The sequence below is a fragment of the Oncorhynchus mykiss genome, chromosome 26 (genome assembly GCF_013265735.2).
Source record: "Oncorhynchus mykiss isolate Arlee chromosome 26, USDA_OmykA_1.1, whole genome shotgun sequence".
NCBI lineage: Eukaryota > Metazoa > Chordata > Actinopteri > Salmoniformes > Salmonidae > Oncorhynchus > Oncorhynchus mykiss.
In genome coordinates this window covers 10,792,167-10,814,004 of record NC_048590.1, presented here as the reverse complement: position 1 = coordinate 10,814,004, position 21,838 = coordinate 10,792,167, and the positions used below count along the sequence as shown (strand labels likewise).

The window sequence follows — 21,838 nt, the reverse complement described above, 5'->3', positions numbered from 1 at the left end:
TAGTGGAAGCCATAGGAAGTGCATTTTGAGTCCTAAGTCAATGTATACTGTAATGGCATTCAATAGAAAACTACAAACATGAAGAAATCCCACTTCCTGGATGTATTTTTCTCAGATTTTTGCCTGCCAAATCAGTTCTGTTATACTCACAGACATTATTTGAACTGTTTTGGAAACTTTAGAGTGTTTTCTATCCACATCTACCAATTATATGCATATCCTAGCTTCTGGGCCTGAGTAGCAGGCAGTTTACTTTGGGCACGCTTTTCATCCGGAGGTGAAAATAGTGCCCCCTACCCTAGTGGAGTTAATGGTATCTGTCCCTTTTATACATGTATTACTACTTGAAAGTTGTCTTAATTCTCGCTCACAAACTCCCGTGGCTTATTTTTCTAATTGGCATGTTTTGTTTCTAAATGTCTGCGCAAGAGTGAAGGTTTCATTGAGTTGTGAGATAGTAATTTTGCACAAAAACACACTGTGGCTGAGGAAAGGCACTTCGATGGTCCGTAGTCCCTCTCTGTTGTTCGGTGCTTTCCCGTGCAAGGGGGCAGTAGCTCTTTGGCTGCATCAGATTCACTACTGTCAGTGACCATGCTAGCTGGGCTAACAACAAATGTAGAATTACTGATGCTAGCATTGGATGTGCTTGAGGAAGCAGAACAACTTGTGAAGTCAACAGGTGCAGGTGTAGACCTGCTGGTAGTAGCAGTACTAGCAGTATGTGTCTCTATGGATGCGAGTCTTACTTTTTTAAAACAATTTAACCAATCTTGAAGCAAACAGTATGAGCAGCTGCTACATTTGGCTACATACGGACCATTAGTAGAAATCCTGTGAGAGAGTAACGGTTAATTTGATGGGGGTTTTTATAAGAAAAAAAAAGTGAAACACATTTTTATTTGGCGTACCCCCGACGGCATTGCGCGTACCCCTAGGGGTCTACACCTGTTCAGCATATTTCAACCCCTCTTAAGCCTTAGCCCCACCCATCTCTTTAATAATTCACATGAGGCCATGTTTTAAACAGAGTAAGGTTCTGTAGTAACAACCACAGTTTGGAATACCAAATGTGGTGAACGTAGTAGTAAAAATACACTTTATCTAGTCCTTGGCCGATATGCTAATGTGACTTAGGTGCAAGTCATGTTGTTCTTCACATTACCGTCTCTGGTAAACACACACTCAATCAAATAAAATCTAAGTTTATTTGCCACATGCACAGGATACAGAAGGCGTAAACGGTACAGTGAAATGGTTACTTGCATAGTAGCAAAATAAAGTTTCTAGATAAATAGAATTAGATGATTCTTAGCCAGACAAACTTGTCTAAATTGATGGTTCATGTGAAAGAAGTGCTGTAACCACCCCCCAGCCACATCTAGCTAAGTGAATGGGTCAGTATTGTCTAGATCTTTTTTTAAATGTATTTTATTTAACCTTTATTTAACTATGCAAGTCAGTTAAGAACAAATTCTTATTTACATTGACGGCCTACTCCTGCCAAACCCAGATGACGCTGGACCAATTGTGTGTCACCCTATTGGACTCCCAATCACAGCCGGATGTGATGCAGACGTGCACACATGTTCATGAAATACAATAGATGACCGTAATCACCCCAGACACACCTGGCTAACCTGATGGGTCATGTAAGTCTTTTGTTTAGACATGTAGCTAGCTAAACAATGAACCTAATGGTGCTTTCAAGACAACTTGTGAGAACCGACGCTGGAGATGAGAAGCAGGTACAGGGAGTGAACATTTAATTGTAACAGACATGGAACAAACAAGGAACAGCATCAGCACCAGGTAACATAAGGACAGATGATAAACAATGCAGCAGCGGGGAACAGAGCTGGGAAGCTGAGAGCTGACAAACATAGGAGAGGTAATGACAGAGGTGATTGAGTCTAGTTGAGTCCAATAATTGCTGAATCGTGTGATGGGGGAAGGCAGGTGTGCATAATTATGGTGGCAGGAGTGCGTAATGCTGGGCAGCCTGGTGCCCTTGAGCGCCAGGGGGGGAAAGCGTGAGCAGGCGTGATACAACTAGGAACTTGGAAAATTACAAGGTCATATCATGATGTCAGTGATCTTCAGGTCGGGAAGTCAGAGCTCTAGAAAGAAGTCCCGAGTTGGAATTCCGAGTTGGATGACCTTTCAAAATATTTCCCAGTAGTCTTGAACACACTGAAGCCGAAAGTCTGAAGCTGTGTTCGAAAAGCCATACTAACAAACGTTATACTACCTACTTAATGAGTATATACTACATACTATATACTGTTAGTTCATTTTAGTATACTGTTAACGAACGGTATCTTTTCAGTTGAGCGTACTAGAGCTTCGCCTGTCTACCGGAAGTTGATGCTGTTGCTATGCAACCTCTTGCTAGCTTGTTATTTTAACAAATGACTAGCTAAACAAGTTACGATTTCGGGTGTGTTCATAAATTCAATCTAGAGTGCCAGAGTGTGCTCTGGGTGTTCGTAGATCCAGAGCGTTGTCAGATTATCCGCTTGTAAATTCAGTGTTTCGCTCTCGGAGTGTTCAGAGCGCACACTGGACGCTCTGGCCGAGGAGTAGGGTTGGTCTGAGCGTTCAACGGTGGTCAATCACCCAAGCTAACTGGCTAACGTTGGCTGGCTACTTCCAGACCCAAATGAGAGAACACCTCACTCTGACCATTTTATTCACCCTAGCAGAGCTGGTTAGGCTGTCTTCGTGTTATCCAAAGCTTTGGTGACTGTAAATGCGCTGCTGGCAACAATTTAATTACGTTTTTTTTGCCGACGGTTACGGACACCAGCCATATTCCATGGGTGTTGAGCATTTGTAAATTCATCAGTTATTCTGCTCGAGAGTGTTCTGAAATCGGAGTAGATAGCCATTGAATCGCCCAACTATACCACTTAGCTGAGAATCATGTAAATAATCAAGTTAATAAACGTTGGGTAGTTAGTAGATAGTTAATATGCTGCCATTAGTAGGAAACTAGCTAACATACCGATACATACTGCTGTAAGGATAGCGAAGCTAACAAATTGTCAGCCAACATAACGTGTAACGTAACTTATTTGAAAAGGCATTACTTTCTTACATTTTTCTATATTTTCTTAACATTTGTCATATTTGTTAAAGCAATGAATTTTTATCTGCTCTCGTCGGACTTCGGCTGCATATTTTCCGCCATTTTCTTCCAATCTGAGAAGTTATGAAGCAACGCCCATTTTCTGAAGAATTGCATTATGGGCCCTAAAAGCATGGAAATAGTGTCCAGGAACTTTTGGCATACTAACTATATTCATTCTGTGGCCAATAAGCATACTATACACTCAATTCACGTCACAAATAGTACAGTTAGTGTGGTTAGTATGAGTATTCGAACACAGCTTGAGATTTCTGAGTTCCCAGTTCTGTGTTCCCAGTTGTTTTGAACGCGGCAATAATCACAATCCATACTACTAGCAATACAAACTGATTGTCATAGCTAGCCACCATGCATGAATCTGCAGGTAGATAAAGATAACAAACTAGGTTCAACGTTAGCTAGCTAGATAACATTAGGCTATAACTAGCAATGCAAATGGATCATACACGTTACATTAGCTAGGGAGCCAGCCAGCTAACGTTAGCTAGCTAGCTAACAGTACTCTTCAATTTGCAATGAAAATGACTTTCTGATAAAATTTGAAACGTATAATATTTGAAAATGTAGCTACCTAGACTCTCTTACCCGTATACAAGGATGAACACTTCTCCCTCTCTGTCACGGATGCCATGGTTGCCCAAAGTTTGAAGATGTAATTCAGAAACAGGTGTTTTATTCAACATCCTTCTGTGTTCTCTTTTCAATTCCCAATGCATATGTGACCCATTTCAGGAAACTAGGAGTATGTTTTATGTATTGTGTATTAAAACTGCATGTGTTGCTCTCCACCTTCTGGAGGACTGAGTTTTGAAATCAAACTAAGGGCAACCATGGCATCCGACAGGAGACATTTCCAACCATGAATGAATGATGAATGATAGTCTGGCTACATTATCAGATATGACATGTCTCTAATTTTGACAGAAAGAGATTGACTTGGCTAGTTAAAGCTTAATGTTAGCTAGCTAACATTGAACCTGTTTGGTTAGCAGATTCATGTAGGGTAGTAACATCATGAGTTGTGATTATGGTTAATTATTTACCTAACTAGCTAACTAACGTTAGCTGGCTGGCTCGCTAGCTAACCTTATGTGTATAACCTTATTATTCGTATCTCAGAGCTATTTGCTTAGTTGGTTAGCTACCTGCATATTCATGCAGGGTAGTAATGTCATGAGTTGTGATTATGGTTCATTATGGTTCACCTAACTAGCTAGCTAGCTACATGTCATAACAAAAGACTCCACTATGCAAGTAGCCATTTCGGGTGCATTCATAAATTCTGTCTTGCCATCTACTTCAATTTCAGAGCTCTCTCATCTGTGTGTCAGAGAGCGCAGAATAACTGATGAATTTACGAACGCTCAACACCCGTTGAATATGGACGGTGACTGTAACGTCAGTAAACTGATCAGCCAGAGCGTCCCCTGTGCGCTCTGAATGCAAAACACTCTGAATTTCCGAAAGGCCATTCTGACAGCACAGTTGCAGTCACCAACTCTCTGGAAAACAAAACAGCCTAACCAGCTCTGCTAGGGCGAATAATGTTCAGTGAGCTGTTCTCTCTCTCACTTAGATGTCTGGAAGTAGCTAGCAAGTTAGCTTGGGTGCTTGACTGCTGTTGTTAGTACATTAAGATCAACCCTTAAAGAGATGGGTGGGGCTAAAGCTTAAGAGGGTGCGAAGGATGCTGATTGGGTGGAGACGAAGAAGGGCTCTCCAATAGTAGTACCAAAACATTCAAAGGCCGTTTTCTCAAAAGTGAGTTTACAAGTTGATCAACTTTCAATACAAAATTACTTTCCCATAAACTGTAGTTTATGATATACCATTTTGCAGCCATGAATCTCTACTTTTATCCAATGTAAAAAACACAATTTGAAATGTTGCTACATAAGACTGATTTGAGCCTTTTGGTCACATATTTGCAGTCAAACATGATCAAACATGCTGTGCAGCTCATATTCTAGACAGAAGTATAGTACATAGCAGACCAATCTCGAACGCATCTTTCCGCATGTCCAGCCCATCCATTATCTCATCCAATCATGGCTAGCGGGAAGGTTCCTGGCTTTTTCGTAGCAAAATTCATATTTACAGATGGCATACAGGTTTGTTAATATGGTACATGAAAGTTCACATCTTCCGGAAGGCATTTCTGTCCAAAAAAACGCATTTTGATTTTAAAAAAACATGTTTACGTTCAATGCCTCTCCTTTGATGAAGTGACATGCGATATACACATAGTTTTCTGAAAAAAGTCACTTCACAACCAAAATTTCTCTACTAGTTGTATCTGTTTGGTTGGGGAATTATCCTGCTCGTTTATCATGCTGGGTATTTTCTAAATCAACTTTTTACATAACACACATTGCATGTCGTTATTGATGAAGCTTTCTCTGCCATTAGGCCAGCAACTCAGTTACTATCAGAGGCCTCATGATCGCGTGTCCTTTTCATAGGTGTCAGGGAGACTGGCAACAACGGAGGAGGACACAAGTACCTGTGGCATAACACACTTTTATTCTGAGGTCTTGCCTGACAAGCTGTGAAAATAGCAAGTGAACATTGAATTAAATTGTTTTTGAAGGTCGCTAAACCGTTGCAATCACATTGCTGGACATGTAATTATACCCACCATTGCTCTGTCTGGTAGGTCCCGACATCCGTTCATGATCAGGGGATCAGTCTGGCACCCAACTGTGCACTCTGTCTAACAGAAAAACAGGCCAATGATTGTCATCATCCCTCAATTATAAACATAGTGTGAGAAATAACATAATCTCGTTTGGAAGCTAATTCTATTTACAGATGTAGACTGACTTTTATTTTGAAGACGAACCGCATATTCCACTATTGTGGCTAATCCTTATTGTGGTTAGCTTCACATAGGTATGGGAAGCAAAGTGGGTGGAGGAGCAATATGCACGTGGAGCTGGGCAAAGGGTCCAAAGTTTGTTGACATAATTGTAATCCAAACTTTAATTTACTCATTGTGATGCAGTGAGGTTCCAAACTCTGTTTTAGGCGATACTGATTTTATGACCAAATTTATCCTATTTACACTTTGTAGTCAATTTTGACACTATAATAAATGTTTCTGACTCATATCGATGCAACAAGTGTTTTGTTGTTGGTGTCAGGGGCAGTTGCTCTTTAGTGGCGTTTTAAGTTCTGTGCTGTGTGCCTCTTCTCCATGTTCTCAGTTGTCAGTACATGGGAATTCATGTCCCATTTCTATTCAATGTGATGGCTCGTTGCAGTGATGTATTACAGCGTGTTCATAGATGTCCAGCAATCTGTTGTTAATGCCAAATATGGTGTTTGAGAGCTTATGCTTTGTACTTGCAGAGCAATCATTGTTCCATTTCATGACATTGAATCTTGAAGTCTGGTTCTAGTCTGGTTCTAAGCAAAAAAAAGATACGTCCTCTCCCTGTCAACTACGTTTAGGTTCAGCAAACTTAACATGTGTAAATATTTGTATGAACATAACAAGATTCAACAACTGAGACATAAACTGAACAAGTTCCACAGACATGTGACTAACAGAAATGGAAAAATGTGTCCCTGAACAAAGGGGGGGGGGGGATCAAAATCAAAAGTAACAGTCAGTATCTGGTGTGGCCACCAGCTGCATTAAGTACTGCAGTACATCTCCTCCTCATGGACTGCACCAGAGTTTCCAGTTCTTGCTGTGAGATGTTACCCAATTGTTCCACCAAGGCCCCTGCAAGTTCCCGGACATTTCTGGGGGGAATGGCCCTAGCCCTCACCCTCCGATCCAACAGGTCTCAGACGTGGGATTGAGATCCAGGCTCTTCGCTGGCCATGGCAGAACACTGACATTCCTGTCTTGCAGGAAATCATGCACATGACGAGCAGTATGGCTGGTCGCATTGTCATGCTGGAGGGTCATGTCAGGATGTGCCTGCAGGAAGGGTACCACATGAGGGAGGAGGATGTCTTCCCTGTAACGCACAGCGTTGAGATTGCCTGCAATGACAACAAGCTCAGTCCGATGACACACCGCCCCAGACCATGACGGACCCTCCACGCAAATCTGACCATCCCCCTTGGTGAGACAAAACCACGACTCGTCAGTGAAGAGCACTTTTTGCCAGTCCTGTCTGGTCCAGCGAAGGTGAAGTTGTTGCCGGTGATGTCTGGTGAGGACCTACCTTACAACAGGCCTACAAGCTCTCAGTCCAGCCTCTCTCAGCCTATTGCGGGCAGTCTGAGCACTAATGGAGGGATTGTGCATTCCTGATGTAACTCGGGCAGTTGTTTTTGCCATCCTGTACCTGTCCCACAGGTGTGATGTTTGGATGTGTGTACCGATCCTGGGCAGATGTTGTTACACGTGGTCTGCCACTGCGAGGTCAATCAGCTGTCCATCCTGTCGCCCTGTAGCGCTGTCTTAGGCGTCACACAGTACAGACATTGCAATTTATTGCTCTGGCCAGAACTACAGTCCTCATGCCTCCTTGCAGCATGCCTAAGGCACGTTCACGCAGATGAGCAGGGATCCTGGGCATCTTTCTTTTGGTGTTTTTCAGTCAGTAGAAAGTCAGTAGAAATGACTCTTAAGTGTCCTAAGTTTTCATAACTGTGACCTTAATTGCCTATCATTTTTAAGCTGCTAGTGTCTTAACGACCGTTCCACAGGTGCATGTTCATTAATTGTTTGAACAATTGAACAAGCATGGGAAACAGTGTTTAAACCCATTACACGTTTGACTCGAGTCCAAGTCATATGACTCAAGTCCACACCACTGGTAATTTCTGGGATTGCAAATTCTTTCTGAAATTAATAAGAAATATCAAGTGAACTATACTCCACTTCTCAAAAATGTTGGGGAAGAATTAGATAGATGGCGGGATTTACCAGTTTCTCTAATTGGGTGGGTCAATTGTGTAAAGATGAAAAAATCGTATGTATTGTACCGTTCTGTAATTTTCACGTTAGTTTTTGATTAGATAATATTTTACTTTACTTCCTTAACTCTATTTCTTGAACTGCATTGTTGGTTAAGGGCTTGTAAAGTAATCATTTTGCGTTGTATTCTGGGGCAGGTGACAAATAAAATGTTATTTGATTCAAAATCTACCACTGATAAACTGTAGCTGAAGAGAAAGTGGGTATAAGGTTTAATTTCTTACATGTACTCTGTTCTTCAAGCTCTGATGGGGAATGATGAAGCTCTGAAGGCTTCCATAAAGTGGTATGATGACATTGGTCTCATTTTTAGGCTAAGCAATAGGGAAATCTCATTTTAGATGCTCAGCTTCTTTCATTTAACACAAGGCACAAGTTTATGCAAATCAATATTTTACATAGAGTCTACTTTACACCAGAGAGACTGTATAGACACATTCTAGGGAGAGAAGGGTTTTGTATGATGTGCTCCAATGTAGCCTGTTGTTTTGTGTATGTGAGGGGAAAGGGGAGTGGGGGGAATAAATTGCCATTATCTGATTGTCATGTTTTGCTGATGATTGTTAAATTGTAAAAAAATATATATATACAGTGGGGCAAAAAAGTATTTAGTCAGCCACCAATTGTGCAAGTTCTCCCACTTAAAAAGATGAGAGAGGCCTGTAATTTTCAACATAGGTACACTTCAACTATGACAGACAAAATTAGGAAAAGAAATCCAGAAAAATCACATTGTAGGATTTTTTATGAATTTATTTGCAAATTATGGTGGAAAATAAGTATTTGGTCAATAACAAAAGTTGATCTCAATACTTTGTTATATACCCTTTGTTGACAATGACAGAGGTCAAACGTTTTCTGTAAGTCTTCACAAGGTTTTCACACACTGTTGCTGGTATTTTGGCCCATTCCTCCATGCAGATCTCCTCTAGAGCAGTGAAGTTTTGGGGCTGTTGCTGGGCAACATGGACTTTCAACTCCCTCCAAAGATTTTCTATGGGGTTGAGATCTGGAGACTGGCTAGGCCACTCCAGGACCTTGAAATGCTTCTTAGGAAGCCACTCCTTTGTTGCCCGGGCAGTGTGTTTGGGATCATTGTCATGCTGAAAGACCCAGCCACGTTTCATCTTCAATGCCCTTGCTGATGGAAGGAGTTTTTCACTCAAAATCTCGCGATACATGGCCCCATTCATTCTTTCCTTTACACGGATCAGTCGTCCTGGTCCCTTTGCAGAAAAACAGCCCCAAAGCATGATGTTTCCACCCCCATGCTTCACAGTAGGTACAGTGCCTTGCGAAAGTATTCGGCCCCCTTGAACTTTGCGACCTTTTGCCACATTTCAGGCTTCAAACATAAAGATATAAAACTGTATTTTTTTGTGAAGAATCAACAACAAGTGGGACACAATCATGAAGTGGAACAACATTTATTGGATATTTCAAACTTTTTTAACAAATCAAAAACTGAAAAATTGGGCGTGCAAAATTATTCAGCCCCTTTACTTTCAGTGCAGCAAACTCTCTCCAGAAGTTCAGTGAGGATCTCTGAATGATCCAATGTTGACCTAAATGACTAATGATGATAAATACAATCCACCTGTGTGTAATCAAGTCTCCGTATAAATGCACCTGCACTGTGATAGTCTCAGAGGTCCGTTAAAAGCGCAGAGAGCATCATGAAGAACAAGGAACACACCAGGCAGGTCCGAGATACTGTTGTGAAGAAGTTTAAAGCCGGATTTGGATACAAAAAGATTTCCCAAGCTTTAAACATCCCAAGGAGCACTGTGCAAGCGATAATATTGAAATGGAAGGAGTATCAGACCACTGCAAATCTACCAAGACCTGGCCGTCCCTCTAAACTTTCAGCTCAAACAAGGAGAAGATTGATCAGAGATGCAGCCAAGAGGCCCATGGTCACTCTGGATGAACTGCAGAGATCTACAGCTGAGGTGGGAGACTCTGTCCATAGGACAACAATCAGTCGTATATTGCACAAATCTGGCCTTTATGGAAGAGTGGCAAGAAGAAAGCCATTTCTTAAAGATATCCATAAAAAGTGTCGTTTAAAGTTTGCCACAAGCCACCTGGGAGACACACCAAACATGTGGAAGAAGGTGCTCTGGTCAGATGAAACCAAAATTGAACTTTTTGGCAACAATGCAAAACGTTATGTTTGGCGTAAAAGCAACACAGCTCATCACCCTGAACACACCATCATCCCCAATGTCAAACATGGTGGTGGTAGCATCATGGTTTGGGCCTGCTTTTCTTCAGCAGGGACAGGGAAGATGGTTAAAATTGATGGGAAGATGGATGGAGCCAAATACAGGACCATTCTGGAAGAAAACCTGATGGAGTATGCAAAAGACCTGAGACTGGGACGGAGATTTGTCTTCCAACAAGACAATGATCCAAAACATAAAGCAAAATCTACAATGGAATGGTTAAAAAATAAACATATCCAGGTGTTAGAATGGCCAAGTCAAAGTCCAGACCTGAATCCAATCGAGAATCTGTGGAAAGAACTGAAAACTGCTGTTCACAAATGCTCTCCATCCAACCTTACTGAGCTCGAGCTGTTTTGCAAGGAGGAATGGGAAAAAATGTCAGTCTCTCGATGTGCAAAACTGATAGAGACATACCCCAAGCGACTTACAGCTGTAATCGCAGCAAAAGGTGGCGCCACAAAGTATTAACTTAAGGTGGCTGAATAATTTTGCACGCCCAATTTTTCAGTTTTTGATTTGTTAAAAAAGTTTGAAATATCCAATAAATGTCGTTCCACTTCATGATTGTGTCCCACTTGTTGTTGATTCTTCACAAAAAAATACAGTTTTATATCTTTATGTTTGAAGCCTGAAATGTGGCAAAAGGTCGCAAAGTTCAAGGGGGCCGAATACTTTCGCAAGGCACTGTATGGTGTTCTTTGGATGCAACTCAGCATTCTTTGTCCTCCAAACACGACGAGTTGAGTTTTTACCAAAAAGTTATATTTTGGTTTGATCTGGCCATACGACATTCTCCCAATCTTCTTCGGGATCATCCAAATACTCTCTACGGGCCTGGACATGTACTGGCTTAAGCAGGGGGACACGTCTGGCATTGCAGGATTTGAGTCCCTGGCGGCGTAGTGTGTTACTGATGGTAGGCTTTGTTACTTTGGTCCCAGCTCTCTGCAGGTCATTCACTAGGTCCCCCAGTGTGGTTCTGGTATTTTTGCTCACCGTTCTTGTGATCATTTTGACCCCACGGGGTGAGATCTTGCGTGGAGCCCCAGATCGAGGGAGATTATCAGTGGTCTTGTATGTCTTCCATTTCCTAATAATTGCTCCCACAGTTTATTTCTTCAAACCAAGCTGCTTACCTATTGCAGATTCAGTCTTCCCAGCCTGGTGCAGGTCTACAATTTTGTTTCTGGTGTCCTTTGACAGCTCTTTGTTCTTGGCCATAGTGGAGTTTGGAGTGTGACTGTTTGAGGTTGTGGACAGGTGTCTTTTATACAGGTAACTAGTTCAAACAGGTGCAATTAATACAGGTAATGAGTGGAGAACAGGAGGGCTTCTTAAAGAAAAACGAACAGGTCTGTGAGAGCCGGAATTCTTACTGGTTGGTAGGTGATCAAATACTTATGTCATGCAATAAAATGCAAATTAATTACTTAAAAATCATACAATGTGATTTTCTGGATTTTTGTTTTAGATTCCGTCCCTCACAATTGAAGTGTACCTATGATAAAAAATTACAGACCTCTACATGCTTTGTAAGTAGGAAAACCTGCAAAATTGGCAGTGTATCAAATACTTGTTCTCCCCACTGGACAGTATCAATCATGCCCACAGTCATGCCTATTTGCCCACTAACACGGAACAGCTGGCAGCACCCATCTAAATGACCAGAGCATGCAATAAGTGTGAATTATTAAGCCCACTTCTCTTTAGAGACAGCATACCTACCCAATTGATTAATTAGCATGCAGAGCCTCAGACTATACAAAAATATAACATTTTATAGTATGTGACATTTTGAAAATGTTGTATGCTTTAAATGCCCGGATGTCATACTCTTTTCGGCTTTTCATTTAGAATTCGCTGCACACTGTTGTGGAAGAAAAGCATCTTTTCAGAAGACTTGTGTTTGACAACAGCTGATAATCAACTGGTAATTAGATTAGAGGACGGGCTGTAGCCAAATGAACAAATGGTGGGAAACGACACATTTGCGCATTAGATGATGCGTTCTCAGTATAGGTAAGCCTAGTATGTTGATATTTGGTGCTTAATGCATACTTACTGAACAGTGGATTATAAATAGTATGAAGTACGATTAGTACTTACACAGTGAAATGTCATTTTAGTAAGTAGTAGGCAGGACAGATTTCAGACACAGCCAACGACTCATACAAGATATTGTCACCAATGTTATGTTGAAAAAACTAGACTTCTTTTTAAACAGCTTGGGTTTTTTCCAACTCAAACATTGAACAGACTTAGGTTCTCTTGGTTGATGAATAAAGGCCCACTTCAGTTAGTTGAGTTGGTTAGTTTACATCATACACTTGCCGGGGTTGAATGCCAGTTGGATAACAAGTGTTTGTAATGACGGAATGATGAATTGTAAATAACCTTGACCTTTTAAAATAAAATGTTCACATATCTCCTTTCTCGCTCTCTGTCTTGTCTCTTCATCACGCTCTTTCTTTATCCCCCTCCTCTCTTTCTACTCCCTTCCTATCTCCTCTTTCTTTTTCTCGCAGATAAACTGAAGAAGCAGTTGGAGTTGCATAGGATGCAGAGAGCCGCTCACGGTACATTGTCTTCCTAATGGTCAGAATGTGCATTTCTCCTCATCCGCAGTTAATTAGTTAGCCCAGAGCCAAACAATAGGAGGATAGTTTGGTCACACTGCCCATAATGGTAATTCAACCTTAATGGAAGTAAGTTTGCCAATGAAATATCCTTGATTCAAAACCTACACACCAGCCCCATCTATTCACTTGTGAATCCAAGATCTGCTTTTAGCAGACGTGTGCTAAGGGAATAGAGGAAAAACTCTATTCTTTCATCCAGCAGAACTTAATTATAATTCTCTTGGACCAATGATTTAGTTGAATGTGACTGAAACAATGACTGGACCAATTGAACCGAAATCAGCATACTCAATGGGCGTACATGACCACAATTGATAGCCCCTATTTAAAAAGTGTTTAGTAGAGACCTGCGATCTGAATTCCAGAGGATTGGAAACACGACTGGGTGGCAGATCTTTGACTGTGCGTTTCATCCCCGTCGACTGACAAGAGGTCTGACGAGAGCAACTCGGTTCCAAGTTTACAAACATTTCCCTCGGGTTCAGACGCCAAAGGTTTGTCTTGTCATTTGAGTTCCGAAGCATCAGAGAACACTCGAAACAGGCAGGCTTCCATTATTCGGGGACGGAATTAGAATACAGTATGTTGACTTCTAAGGACACGAGCAAGCACACACACTCTACATTCTTGTGACTCTATCCTAGACATGATTTGAACATGTCTTAGAGTGTGTGTGCGTGCGTGCGTGCGTGCGTGCGTGCGTGCGTGGAGACTGAGAGAAGAACATCATTTATTTCATTTCCCCACATATACATAGGTGTCACTGTTAGCCCAGCAGAGGTAGAGGAGGTAGACCCTGTGGAAGAAAACATCCGCAGACAGATGGATGAGGAGAAGAAGAGGTAAGTAGGCTGCAGTATGTGTATCTCAGAAACACAGACAAATGTGTTGATGTGCTTGTATGTGCCATTACACACATTATACAGTGCCTTCAGAAAGTATTCACACCCCTTGACTTTTCCCCATTTTGTTGTTATAAAGTGGGATTAAAATTGATTTAATTGTCATTATTTTGTCAACGATCTACACAAAATACTCTAATGTCAAAGTGGAATAAAAAATCTCAAATGTGTTAAAATATATGAAAATAAAACAATATATCTTGATTACATAAGTATTGTGATTCAACACATGTTAGAATCACCTTTGGCAGCGATTCCATACCTGAATCTTGTAATATTTTCCCATTATTCTTTTCAAAATTCTTCAAGCTCTGCCAAATTGGTTGTTGATCATTGTTAGACAGCCATTTTCAGGTCTAGCCAGGTCTAGCCATTTAAAGCAGATTTAAGTCAAAACTGTAACTCGGCCACTCAGGAACATTGTCTTCTTGATAAGCAACTCCAGTGTAGATTTGGCCTTGTGTTTTGGGTTATTGTCCTGCTGAAAGGTGAATTCATTATATTTATTTTTTATCTTGAAAATTCTCCAGTCCTTAACGATTACATCCAAACCCATAACATGATGCAGCCACCACTGTGCTTTAGAATATCGAGAGTGGTACTCAGTGATGTGTTGTATTGGATTTGCCCTAAACATAACACTTTGTATTCAAGATAAAAAAGTGTTTGCAGTATTACTTTAGTGCCTTGTTGCAAACAGGATGCATGTTTTGGAATATTTGTATTCCTTTTCAGTCTGTCAATTAGGTTAGTATCGTAGAGTAACTACAATGTTGTTGATCCATCCTCAGTATTCTCCTATCACAGCCATTAAACTCTGTAACTGTTTTAAAGTCACCATTGATTGGTCTCTGGGTGACATCCCTGAGCGGTGTCCTTCCTCTCAGGCAACTGAGTTGTATCTTTCTAGTGACTGGGTGTATTGATACTCCATCCAAAGTGTAATTAATAACTTCACCATGCTCAAAGAGATATTCAATGTGTGCTTTTTTTTACCCATCCACCAATAGGTGCCCTTCTTTGCGAGGCATTGGAGAACCTCCCTGGCCTTTATGGTTGAATCTGTCTTCGAAATTCACTGCTTGACTGAGGGACCTTACAGATAATTATATTTGTGGGGTACAGAGATGAGGTAGCCATTAAAAACTCTGTTTAAACACTGTTATTGAATACAGAGTGAGTGACTTGTTAAGCAAATGTTTATTCCCAAACTTATTTACTTATTGACATTTCAGCTTTAATTTTTTCATTTAGAAATTCATTTGTAAAAAAAATGTTTTAAACTAATTCCACTTTGACATTATGGGATATTGTGTTTAGGCCAGTGATAAAAATGTGTTAATGTAATAATTTTTAAATTCAAGGTGTGTGAATACTTTCTGAAGGCATTGTATGTGCATTGGGTGCATCTGTTGTGAGGTCCATTATAATTGCCAGTATTTCATAATTCCTCATAAAGTATAGAGCCTAACACATACATGTATCAAAGGTTATGAACCAAGGTATGTACTGGAGTGTTGGAGCGTCTGAGTTTGTAGGCCTCCACTTTACTTGACTTTGATTCTCAGATCTAGAACCCCATGAAAAGTTATGTTTCACTTAATATGCTTTATAACAGTCAATCCGTCCACATAGATACAGAAGTATGGATTACTAGAAGTACAGTCATTGCATTCAATACCCTTGGTTTCCTGTCTCTTGTCAGTTACAAGAGCACCTTTGGCCATCTGAAAACACTGAAGATGGAGATTGAGCACCTGCAGCTGCTGCTGGAGCGGTCAAAGGTGAAGCTCCAGAGAGACTTCCAGGATTGGTGGAGCCAGGAGGCCGCCAGGCTACAGGTGACCTTACTACCTCTCTTTGTCAGTCGTGGGATGCCACTACATAAAGCTGTCGTAAGCGTAATGCTTGTCATAGCATTTCAAGGCAGTTTATGGCAGTTTCTCACACTTTTAGGAGTGATGTGTGTGTGTGTGTCTCCTCGTGTCCATGTCTCTGTGTGCGTGCGTACGTGTGTGCGTGATCACTCCAATTGAGTATGCGTGTACGTGTACCTATAGTATTGTCGTGGAAAGATTCAGTCAATAGTATTTCTCAAATACCAGAGCCAGGGAGTTCAATTAGACTTTATTGCATAGTAATATAAGCCGAGCTGGTTCATGAAGCAAGTCCTTTCCAGTCTTGGCACATACTTCTTACATACTTCTTATACATTTTTCGTCCTTACGTCGCACCCATAGTAACTCCCCTTAATGTTATGGCCTAATATGTGTTGTTGCTATGGTTACGCTTGGGTCATTCCAGAACATGGGTGTCCCTTTCAGATGAGTTGCTATGGTCCTACATGCATGAACCTGTCTGTATTTTTTAACTATTGGTGTGGCTCTACAGTTTCCATGCCCTAATATGAAACCAAACTAAACTTAGTGCAAGGCAATAAGATAAGGGTAAGATTATATAAGCTCATAAACTCATTATATAAGCTTTAGTTTGGTTTCATATTAGGGCATGGAAACTGTAGAACCACACCAATAGACAGGTTCATGCATGTAGGACCATAGCAACAGTCCTTGGCACTTTACAGAAATAACCAGACATGTAATCATGCTAACTCCTCTGAAAGGGACACCCATGTTCTGGAATGACCCAAGAGGTGTAACCATGGCAACAACACATAACACCAGTTACAGGAATAAACCGTCGTGTCCACACCCCAGACAGGTGCATGTCTAATGGTGTCTAATGACCCAGAGCACATATAGAGGGCACCCATCTTTCTAGCTCTTCTGCAATTAATAATTCACACATGGTCTGGAAAATTCTCTATTGCATCTGTTTACCTACAGTGGTTCCTCCTTTAAAAGTTGCATCATTCTGCAGCACACCTTGCGGGATGTCGCATTATTCTATGGCCATTGTTACCGTTAATGCTAATCAGTGCTAGTTTGTCCACCAGAGGGCATCTTTGAGAAGCATTTGATAGCCTTCAATAGTGGCTGTACTAGAGAATGTAAAATCTTTTTTTGTAAGAACATAGTATATGGGATTGATTTTAAGAAATGTTGTTTAATTAATTTGATTAATATTATGGTGTTTCTATTCCAAGAAAAACTAAAATGAAACCCTCATGGTTTCCGTTAGGATGGAATGGAAAATAATGCACTGTACAACGTGACGGTTGGGTGTAGGCCACAGTACTAAGAGCATAACATTTCCACACCCTAATTGTAGTCTAACCAATACCCAAACGGAGATTCAGTGAAAAGAAAAATCTCATTGATTTATCAAGACCAGTCCCCATGCTTGTCTCAGAGCAGCGTGAAACTGTGCTGAAATAGTTGACCCCAGTGGGTAGGCTATTGCTTCAAATCCTATTGCTTCTAACTTCAATATGCTTTTTAAGTAAATAAGACCTACACCACTTTTAACAGCACATTACTCAACACTAACTAGTGAGACTCATTTCGCCTATGGTAGGTCTTCAGTATATCGAAAAATGTTTTTGTTTTTTTATGACGTGACTCTCCACCAATAATTACATTTAGAGGATTGGAGGATTCAAAATTAAGGGAAATTTTTCGTTATGGCAAATCTGATCTGTGAGAATATCTACGGGGCTTTTTTATATATATATATATATATATATATATATAGAATTAATTAATAATAATAATAATAATCACTTTGTTTAAAAAATTACTATATTTTGGGGATTATTTAGTTTTCATTTAACCAAGAGTGAGCGAGAAAATAGCCATTCTTGAACACGAGGTGAGACATTCTCAATCATTTGTAAATAAAGGCAGTTTTTTATTTAGAAATATTTCTGTTTTTAGAGGGAGAGAAACCAAAAGGTCTCCCAGTGGCGGCGGGCACGGGTATCAAACCAGCATCTGTAGCAACGCAGTTTGCACTGAGATGCAATGATTATTTACAGGCTCTAACCTTTAATGCAAAAAAATATATTTGGTGAACAATAGGTAAGTAAAGAAATAAAAACAACAGTAAAAAGACAGTTACAAACAGTAGTCAGGCTATGTACAGTAGCGAGGCTATAAAAGTAGCGAGGCTACATACAGACACTGGTTGGTCGGGCCAATTGAGGTAGTATGTACATATGTACATGAATGTGTAGTTAAAGTGACTGTGCATATATGATAATCAGAGAGTAGCAGCAGCGTAAAAGAGGGGTTGGGTGGGGGCACATAATGCAAATAGTCCGAGTAGCCATTTGATTACCTGCTCAGGAGTCTTATGGCTTGGGGGTAAAAACTGTTGAGAAGCCTTTTTGTCCTAGACTTGGCACTCCGGTACCGAATGCCATGCAGTAGTAGAGAGAACAGTCTATGTGGCTGGGGTCTTTGACAATTTTTAGGGCCTTCCTCTGACATCGCCTGGTGTAGAGGTCCTGGATGGTAGACAGCTTAGCCCCAGTGATGTACTGGGCCGTACGCACTACCCTCTGTAGTGCCTTGCGTTCGGAGGCCGAGCAATTGCCGTACCAGGCAGTGATGCAACCAGTCAGGTTGCATGCTCTCAATGTTGCAGCTGTAGATCCTTTTGAGGATCTCAGGACCCATGCCAAATCTTTTCCATCTCCTGAGGGGGGAATAGGCTTTGTCGTGCCCTCTTCACGACTGTCTTGGTGTGTTTGGACCATCCTAGTTTGTTGGCGATATGGACTCCAAGGAACTTGAAGCTCTCAACCTGCTCCACTACAGCCCCGTCGATGAGAATGGGGGCGTACTCGGTTATCCTTTTCCTGTAGTCCACAATCATCTCCTTTGTCTTGGTTACGTTTAGGGATAGGTTGTTATTCAGGCACCACCCGGCCAGGTCTCTGACCTCCTCCCTATAGGCTGTCTCGTCATTGTCGGTGATCAGGCCTACCACTGTTGTGTCGTCTGCAAACTTAATGATGGAATTGGAGTCGTGCCTGGCAATGCAGTCGTAGGTGATCAGGAAGTACAGGAGGGGACTGAGCACGCCACCCCTGGGGGGCTCTAGTGTTGAGGATCAGCGTGGCAGATGTGTTGCTACCTACCCTTACCACCTGGAGGCGGGCCGTCAGGAAGTCCAGGATCCAGTTGCAGAGGGAGTTTAGTCCCAGGATCCTTAGCTTAATGATGAGCTTTGAGGGTACTATGGTGTTGAACGCTGAGCTGTAGTCAATGAATAGCATTCTCACATAAGTGTTCCTTTTGTCCAGGTGGGAAAGGGCAGTGTGGAGTGCAATAGAGATTGCATCATCTGTCCTGCTAATAGCCCATCCTAGAAATGTTGTTTGCCGAATTCACAACCTGCTACGCTTATGATAAAAAGTTAATAATAATAATAATAAGGTTTCACTCTTCCACATGTTAAAGGTTCCAATTGATAAAGTTTTTTTAATCAATTTGTATATTTGAGTTGAACCACAATATTTGTTGTATTATTTGGTCTGTCTTTTCTGGTGGATTAAACTGAAATTGCAACCAATCACGGCCGTTTGTGATACAGCCAACCTAACTAAGAAATACATTTGATGATAGAATTCTCCCCCTACCCTCCTTCGAGGCAAGTCTATTGTCCTGCTAATAGCCCTGCTAATAGCCATAATGGCGCTGTACAACGTGACCCTGTGTGTTTGAGAGTATTTTCCAGTAAGCAGCAATTTGTTTACCTTCATTAGCCTACTTTGTTCCAATATTTCTGTCATTCAGTGATATTTATTCCCATAATAATTCGTTATGGATCCATAATTAAATAAATAAATAAATAAAAATATCTTGAGTTTTCCATGTATGGCAGACCAGACCAATTATTGACTTTTACCTGTGGCTGGAGGATTTTGGAAGCAGTTGCGTCTGTCTTTTGTGCTTTTGCCAAATAAAAGTGTGCCTGATCACAACTCACTGCTCTCCTGCACCTGACTTCGTACCAGTAGCGCACAACCTTGACATGTTGCCTTTTTAGGCTCATAATTTAACAATTGTATTCTTATTTACAGATGGCGTAAAGGTTTGTTATTAAGGCACATGAAAGTTGACATGTTCGAGAAGGCATTTCTGCCCCCCCAAAAAACTATTTTGATTAAAAGAAAAGTCAACGTTCAAGCGGCTCTCTCGTGATGTAGTGGCCCACGATATTTGCCTAGTTTCCTGAATTCGCTCTTATAAGTAACAACATTTGATAATGTGTTTTTTACGTTGGATAAAAGTAGAGACTCAGAGCTAGAACATGGTATATCATACACTGTAATTGAGGAACAATGGGAATGTAATTCTGCTTTGAAAGTTGTGTCGTTATCATATCTTGTGGAAGGATGAAATAGTATGAAAAAATTCAGCAAAATAACGTTTTTTTTTATGAGAATATGTAAATCATTATTTGAATATGTTGGTAACCCGTGGTATAAAAGTGATAATGCCCTAACACCATGACAATATATACTCCAAACACTGGCTTCTTGGGCATTCTCACTTAAATGCACAACAATACACACATCTAAATGTAAACGAATGTAATTAAGATATATATAAATATTTGGACGAGCAGTTATGGCAATTTATGTCAGCTGTTATGACATATTATGACATTGTTATGACCGTGTCATAACATGTCATATCACTGGGTGTCAAGTCAAGTGTTAGCCAAGTTTGTTATTAAGGCACATGAAAGTTTACATGTTCCAGACGGTCTTTCTGACCAGAAACGCATTTTGATTTGATAAAAACAACTACTACGCCTAGCTTCTTGAAATGGGTGACATTTTTGATTGAACAGTGTGCGGGTCTCCATCTCTCCTATGATTCTTATTCTGAAACCTACACACTTGTAACACTGCCTCCTGAGTGGCGCACGGTCTAAGGCACTGCATCTCAGTGCAAGAAGTGTCACTACGGTTCCTGGTTCGAATCCAGACTGTATCACATCCGGCTATGAGTTGGAGTCCCATAGGGTGGCGCTCAATTGGCCCAGGGTTGTCCGGGTTTGTCCTTGGTAGGCTGTCATTGTAAATAAGAATTTGTTCTTAACTGATTTGCATAGTTAAATAAAGGTTATACTAAAAAACATACAGACACATTTGATGGTAATGACCTTGAAAGAGTGCAGATGGCCACCCATCATTTCTATAGGTTGTGATAGAATACATGAGGACACAGGAATGCGTGTGTGTATAGGTTTACCTGTCTCACTCACATCATCCCTTCTCACCAGGTCCCAGAGTCAGAGGGCATGGCTAGGGGTCAAAGTTCAATACGGACCAATCAGAGCTCCGAGTCGTCCTCTCCTAGCCATCCAATGACCAGGTGAGTCCACTCTGTCTTCATTATATGAATAACTGACCTGGGATGTAATTCAGTGAAGTGAAACATTAAAAATGTTGCAGATCGAAAGGTAATGAATATAGATGACACAATTCATATACCACCTGACAAATGTTCATATACAGTGTGGTCGGAAATTATTTACACCTTTGATAAAGATGAGCAATAACTGTTTAAAATAATTCAGAAACTGAGCTATATTTTGTGTTAAAAAAATTGGGAAATTATTTTATACTAATTATACAATTGCTCAGAGAAAGAGATATTGCTGTAGCCAGCAGCATACCACCCTGCATACCACTGCTGGTTTGCTTCTGAAGCTAAGCAGGGTTGGTTCTGGTCAGTTCCTGGATGTGAGACCAGATGCTGCTGGAAGTGTTGTTGGAGGGCCTGTAGGAGGCACTCTTACCTCTGGTCTAAATAAAAATAATATCCCAATGCCCCAGGGACACTGCCCTGTGTCGGGTGCCGTCTTTCAGATGGGACGTTAAACGGGTGTCCTGACTCTCTGAGGTAATTTAAGATCCCATGGCACTTATCGTAAGAGTAGGGGTGTTAACCCCGGTGTCCTGGCTAAATTCCCAATCTGGCCCTCAAACCATCACGGTCACCTAATAATCCCCAGTTTACAATTGGCTCATTCATCCCCCTCCTCTTCCCTGTAAC

The 21,838-nt window shown here is 41.0% G+C and overlaps 1 protein-coding gene across 1 annotated transcript in view; it reads left to right on the top strand.

Moving 5' to 3' along the window:
• LOC110506078 (kinesin-like protein KIF6) overlaps window positions 1-21,838 on the top strand; it is a 99,716-nt gene that overhangs the window by 59,757 nt on the left and 18,121 nt on the right. Inside the window, exons 4-7 of the mRNA XM_021585497.2 lie at window positions 12,847-12,897; window positions 13,718-13,802; window positions 15,568-15,703; window positions 21,063-21,154. Coding sequence (XP_021441172.1) covers window positions 12,847-12,897; window positions 13,718-13,802; window positions 15,568-15,703; window positions 21,063-21,154 — 364 coding nt within the window. The remainder of the gene's footprint in view (window positions 1-12,846; window positions 12,898-13,717; window positions 13,803-15,567; window positions 15,704-21,062; window positions 21,155-21,838) is intronic.